At 35.4% G+C, this 7,231-nt stretch overlaps 1 protein-coding gene across 3 annotated transcripts in view; it reads right to left on the bottom strand.

The window, feature by feature from the left end:
- Window positions 1–1,359: 1,359 nt before the first annotated feature.
- The window catches only part of SS18 (SS18 subunit of BAF chromatin remodeling complex), a 90,192-nt gene continuing 84,320 nt past the window's right edge, over window positions 1,360–7,231 (bottom strand). For all 3 annotated transcript variants that reach the window (XM_021686072.2, XM_021686071.2, XM_021686067.1), the window contains one exon: window positions 1,360–3,143. In XM_021686072.2, coding sequence (XP_021541747.1) covers window positions 3,117–3,143 — 27 coding nt within the window. In that variant the 3' untranslated portion in view covers window positions 1,360–3,116. The remainder of the gene's footprint in view (window positions 3,144–7,231) is intronic.

Here is a 7,231-nt window from a genome sequence, read left to right as displayed (position 1 = left end):
TCTCTTGAACAACAAAAGAGTTAGGGGCACCAATTCCCTACCATAGTTGAAAATCCATGTATAACTCTTTACTCACCAAAAACTTAACTACTAATAGCCTACTACTGACCAGCAGCCTTACCAATAACATAAACAGTTAATTATATTTTGTATATGTATTATATACTTATTCTTACAATAAAGTAAGCTAGAGAAAAACTGTTAAGAAAATCATAAAGAAGAAAAAATAGACTTATAACACAGTATTGTATTTATCGAAAAAATATCCACATGTAAGTGGATCTATGCAGTTCAATCTCATGTTGTTCAAGGGTCAACTATACTTATTCAGAGGTACTTAGTGAAATAATTCAAGGATACAGTGTTGCTTCCATTTGTGGGTTGGTGTACAGACAACACAAGATTAGCCATGGCTTCCTAAGTGAACCAGTTACCTAAGTTAGGTTAATGGTCCATGGGGCTCATTATAACATCCTCTCTACTTTGGCATCTGTTTGAATATTCCACTAAAAAAATTAAAAACAAAACATGTGCCAAAAACAATGTGCCACCACAACTCTACAGAATAATGCTAATATATTCTTAAACAACTAAACTAGTACAGTTAAGTATTTTAAAATGTTGATCGATAACCACCAAGCTCTTTTTTTAGTAATGTTATGCTTCCAGAATTTTATAGGATGGCATGATATTTCTTCATTATAATACATTTTGATAAAATAATAACTTCAGTTCTGGGGAATACAGTCTATATGGGGAAGTCAAATTTGGTAGAAAGCTCCCAGTATAGTCAGTCTTCTTACTAGGTATCTAAGGAGTAAGGTAATTTTTGTCACCACCAATTAAAAACTTTTACGAAATAGGACTGTTATAAAACAATTAAACCTTGCAAATACACTAGTCTCTAGGAAGAAAGTCCTGGAGGAAATTCTGCTTATTAAAATTGCAATTTTAGTTTCCATTAAAAGGAGAATAAGACAACAGAAGATGGGTTGGCAAGACAAATTATTTCTTAATGTCCGTTGAGCTTATTTCAAATGAGATAACATATCTACACCAGGTTGGGTTCAGTACAATTTTGTCTCCTCAACTCATTTATCTAATTCAGTCATCTTGATTACAGCCTCATGGACTTCATTTTCAGAGAAAGAATTCTATAACAAACAGCCCACACAACATGCTGATTACTGAACAGTTAATTCTAATTAACTTGGGCATGGCAAGAGAATTTTGATAAAGTCCTAGAATACAAATATAGTCTGCTTATACCAGACTAACTTATATAAAAAACCCACAGCAAAGTCTCCAGACAAAACAAGAGAGTCAAAGAGATCTAATTTAAAGAAACAAATGAGAAAATTAAAATCACAAATAATTTATTCTTCCGTTAGAGTTGATACAGTTTTAAATAGCAACAAAGTACACAGTGGTGGAAAATTGGCACAGAACCTATAAGCATTTTCAATCACAATAAGGCTGTCCATGCTTTATCTGTTCAAACTTGATGTCCATTTTCTACTCACCAAGTTGAAAAAACTCTATTCGGACCTTAAAACGCACACACTCTCTCTCTCATACACACATAGAAACACATTAAAATTCCTCCTTTTGATTACAGTATGATGAGAACAGTACATTTTGCTTATTCAAATTTATGGCACCCCTTCTGTTTTGTTTCCAGTTAGAAGTGGGAAAAACCAATTCAATTATAAAGAATACATCTTATTCCCTGGGCATAGGCAACTGTGATGAAAAGAGCAACTTACCTTTGGGCTAGATGTTTTCTGATTATGCTTAAATAATTGTGGTTATGAATTTGCCAATGCATGATTTCCTGCCCAATGCAATATCCCTGAATTTAGCTAAAATAATCAGGCACAGGACAGTCTCAAATATGATTAAATATGTCATGCTAATAAACAAAGTGATCTAGAATGCAACCTCTATGCTTTTAATACAGACCAGAATAAACCTCATCAATAAGCATTTTCCTAAACATCTCTCCGTGTTAACATTAACCAACATAAAAAGGGAAAAACTTAAAAGTGTCCTTTTATAAATGGCGTTATTTTCAGGGAAAAAAGTTGAAATAAAGGCTTGTAAAGTCTCCCGAACTATTCTATTATATAAACCAATTGTCCTTCTAGTGTTAAAAAATAAAATTACTGGATCAATGTTGACTCTTCTTTGATATCATTTAAAAAATGCTTTGATACTACTTACGGAGTCCCCTGATGACTCAAAGTAAAATTAACACTTCCATTTTCAGTTATTGCTATTTTAGGAGAGAATTACCACTTCATTTACATGAAACTGCTACCAAGATTCTTCAGATCCCACATGAAGTAATTCTTATTGCCTCACATTTTAAAACTGTATTATAAATGATCTTTATAAAAAGGTTTTAATCCACAAAACTGGAAAGCTTTTAAAAAAATGTCTTCTTACTCAAAACTATCACAGTGCCCTTGATTATCTAACAGATAAAAGGGATCTGAATTTCCTCTAAAGAACATAATAGTGGACATGTGGTGTGCTTTGTCTTCTCCCTCACCTTTATCTTTTATAGTACACCATTTTAAGACCAACACAATCAAGCATCCACCATGCTCCAATCCACATTAACAGAGGATTTCTGATTCTGTCCAATGCGTAGTGTACCGCCTTGCATATTCACCACATGAAATAAACATAATATACAAAATATTGCGGCTGTAAAAAGTGTACATTTCCCTCTTCCCCTTACAAAAGAATCTGTGGAAAAGTATTAAATTCCCTTAACCTTCATAAACATACAAAGCTGTTCACACCTTTCAGTCTGTAACAGTCCATTTGAAACACAGTTCCCAAACCATTGCAAATTGGTTATGTCATTGTATTTTCTGTCCAATGTTGCCATCTAGAGTAGAAATGTGAAATCAAGAGTATTTTTTTTAGCTACTAAAGCCTTACAACTAAGCCACAAAGGCTGCTTACTGAGGAAACAGCCACTTATCCATAAGGTTTTTCCAAAAACTAGATGGAATGGAAGGATCTCTTCACACAGAGGCGTCCACAGTGCTGAGGTGACAATATGGCTGCTAATAGATACTGGCTATTGGAATGTAAGTACTTTTTCACTGCTGGTAATTTCCATACTGTCCCTAAAAGATAAATTTAAAAATACAATTAGATAATGATTTCAGCATAGCTTGGCCATAATAGTTTGGCACAGAAAATCACAAATAAATCTTAACACTGTCATACTACAGAAGTGACTTCATTGACAACAAACAAAAACTGTTATATATTTAGGTACATAGTATCTCTGTAATTGCTTCTGATATTACATTCAATTGCAAATGGATTTCAGAGTCTTTGAAACTAGAATAGTACCTGTCACATAGCAGGAATTTAAATGTTTGGTGAATTTTGTTGAACTGAACTGAGCAAGAATGAATGAGTTCTGGTTCTAAATTCTGCTGTGGTATGTACTGTGTATTAATTAAGTGCTAGTTTAACAACTTTGTGACTATTTAGCTTATTATAATTGCTATTATGAATTAACATCAATGGTATTTGGAATAAGTAGCAAGGATGGAAAGATGCCTGGGAGATAAAAGAGAAAAGAACCTTCCACCCATACTAAAGAAGCTGGGCTTTTCCCTAAGGCCAACAAAGTGTCAGCAAAGGCATTCAGACAGGCAGCTGGTACATAAAATCAAGGGAAGTTTGTTTTGTTTTTGTTGCTCTTAATAAGATAGACTTGAAGTCATGCAGGCTGACAGGACAGAAGAGACAAAGAGAGTACAGATAAAAAGAGGTGATAAATGAAGCAGCAGAATTCTACAAGGGAGGTAAATAATGTCCAGTTTACAGCTGTTAGGGTTAGATTTTGGAGAAGAGAAGGAATATCTCTTCCTCTGAAAAAGAAAAAGAATGACAGAAGAAAAAAGAAACCTACTAGAAAATACATATTTTAACAAAAGTTTCTTAAATGTGTTTAAAAGCCCAAAAAAGTATATCTGCAACCATTAGCAAATTCCAGAATTAAAATGTGTCCTAAAAGCACCTATTTTCGGGCGCCTGGGTGGCTCAGTTGGTTAAGCAACTGCCTTCGGCTCAGGTCATGATCCTGGAGTCCCGGGATCAAGTCCCACGTCGGGCTCCCTGCTCAGCAGGGAGTCTGCCTCTCTCTCTGACCCTCCCCCCCTCTCATGCTCTCTATCTCATTCTCTCTCTCAAATAAATAAATAAAATCTTAAAAAAAAAAAAAAAAGCACCTATTTTCCAAAAACAGTACTCATAGGAAGCACATAATCAGCTAATTGTTTCCTTTGGCTAAATTTCCCCCTCCAAAGTCACATTAATCATTTTATATCAAGAAAGTATTCTAGAATTGAATTACTTCTATACCTTAAGAAATAGCACCCTAAAACTTTACATTTCCATAGAAATAGATAAAAGATATATTTGAAAATCTGTTGAACATCACTATATATCTAATGGAATAAAGCACTCTAAAGAGAATTAAGGCATTTTAAAAATATTAATGTACTCTCCATAGCTATATTCAACAAAATTTAAAGTCAATGTTCATCTTGAAATATTTATGGGTAGAATATCATTAGAATTTGCTTTAAAATACTCTTAAAAGAAAAAAAGTAGCATGAGGGTATATAAAACAGCATTAGCAAAATGTTGATAATTGTTGAAGTTGGTTGACTGATATACGGGGATCCAGGATACTCCTTTTTTTTTGTATTTATGTAAAGATTCCTATAACATAAAGTTTAAAATAAGAAATATAAGTCAATGCTTAGCATCAGGAACTTCTTACTCAATTGCTAAACTCAGTTTCAGTATTTAGGTAATCTAAGTCCCAACTCTACTGTTAACTTTCCATTTGAGTCTAAAAAAGCTCTTTGAGACTCATTTTTTTCACACTTAAAAGGTAGGACTGTAACATCTGCATCTCTAGATCTCAATTTTCTTTCCATTCATGGCTACATTAATTCCCACCTCATCTATTTGTTAGGACACTTAAATAAGAGAGGACATGAGGAAGGGCTTTTAAAAATTTTTAAATATTATAAATAAGTAAGCCTCAATGCTGGAGGGAAATGCTTCCCTAGTGAATGTGTATAATGAGACATTAATGATGAAAGTGACTTGCACATATTATGAATGATGTGAAAGCAGAAGAGAGGTTAAGAACTGCTGTGCTATATAAATATAAGCTATAGTTTATCTACTATATTATGAATTACTTGAGGGTAGGAACTAGGGCTTATCCATCCTGATGCCCCAAGTACTGAAGTGTGCCCAGCAATGACACATAAGACTTCTTCAGTAACGTCTGCCAAATACTATATTCAAGAAATTATAAACATTTACTGAGCAAATATTATATGCTCATCACTAAAATAAATTTGAAAAACAGGGAAGGTAAAACTTAGAAATAAAGTACAATTAGAGAAGTTCTATAAGAGTTCAGAAATGAAAAGATTAACACAGCTAAAATAACTACAAGAATATTTCAGAGAATGTGGAAATCTTTTTTTTTTTTTCCCCAAAGATTTTATCTATTCATTTGACACAGAGAGAGAGACAGAGAGAGCACAAGCCAGGGGACAGGCAGAGGCAGAGGGAGAAGCAGACTCCCCGCTGAGCAGGGAGCCCGATGCGGGGCCTGATCCCAGGACCCTGGGATCATGACCTGAGCTGAAGGCAGACGCTTAACGACTGAGCCACCCAGGCGCCCCGAGAATGTGGAAATCTTAAGAAAATAGTAAAACTCTGAATAGCAGAGAAAAGAAAATGAGGCACTTCAAATAAAGGAATAGCTAAAGGAAAGGTATGTTGGAAAAATAGGTTCACAACGCTTAGGGAAGTGGACAGTAAAAAGGAATATACAATAATGAGAAGCAGACGCTATTAATTGCTTGGTAACACAGAGCCTGAAGTAACAGAAAGAAGTCTGGCTAATATTAGTAATAGCAATCTCAATACATAGTGATATAACGATCTCTATATCTCAATAACTAAGACCTTACCATGTGTCAGACACTAATAAATGCTTTGTGTCCATCTACAACCTATATAGTAAATATTATCTCCATTTTACAGATGAAGTAATTGAGATGCTGAGAATTTAAAAAAGTTGACCCACACTTGATCACAGTGCTGGGACCAAATCAAATCACAAGCAAGCTCCAAAAAGTATACTGTATATCTGCTATGGGTTTGGGAGCCAGAAACCAACTTCCTTTTTTTTTTTTTTTTTTAAGATTTTATTTATTTATTTGACAGAGAGAGACACAGCGGGAGAGGGAACACAAGCAGGGGGAGTGGGAGAGGGAGAAGCAGGCTTCCCGCAGAGCAGGGAGCCCGATGCGGGGCTCGACCCCAGGACCCTGGGATCATGACCTGAGCCGAAGACAGATGCTTAACGGCTGAGCCACCCAGGCGCCCCCAGAAACCAACTTCTAGCATTAACTCCACCACTTAACAGCTTCTTATCCTTGAGTAAGTTACCTATCCTCCCTTTCTCGATTTTCTCATCTAACAAGTGAGAGTAATTGTAATCTCCACCTCAAAAAGTTATTAGAGAAGAAAACCTGAAAATGCTCTACAAACCACTCAAGTACTCACTGATATTACTGGAAGCAGCTTGAGAAAGTGTGCTCCAGTCAGTCACTACAGGCTCTACTCACTCAGAATTTACCACCCAGCTCCACCACTTCTTGGCTCTATCATCGGGCAAATCATTCCAACTCTCTAAACCTCAGCTTCTCTATGTCTGCTGCTTCCTTTTTTTTTAATTACAAAATTCCTCTGACTAGGGTGTAAAGAATGAATGAGAAAGGAAGCAAGAAGACAGCATGGAAAGATCCTGCCGTGATGAACCTAGGTGATGTTGATGGTCTCAACTAAGATAAAGCAGTGATTACAGAGAACTGGATGGATTTAAGAACATGTTAGGAAGGAGGGTTAACAAGATTCTGTCATGTATTAGATGGAGGGAGAAAGACTTACATATCAAAAGTGGCACTTGACATTCTAGCTTGATGATAGTACCTCTCTTCTTTGATAGAGAATACAGAAAGGAGGAGTAAGTTTGGGTAGAAAAATTGAGAATTTGTTTTGGTTATGCTGAATTGATATACTTATGATACATCTAAGTGGAGATGTTCAGTAGGCATCCGATTTTGAGAAGCAAGAGTCAGACTACAGATAGAGATCTGGGAGT

Source organism: Neomonachus schauinslandi, chromosome 14 (genome assembly GCF_002201575.2).
Source record: "Neomonachus schauinslandi chromosome 14, ASM220157v2, whole genome shotgun sequence".
In the NCBI taxonomy this organism is placed as follows: domain Eukaryota; kingdom Metazoa; phylum Chordata; class Mammalia; order Carnivora; family Phocidae; genus Neomonachus; species Neomonachus schauinslandi.
This window is presented reverse-complemented; position numbering and strand designations above follow the sequence as displayed.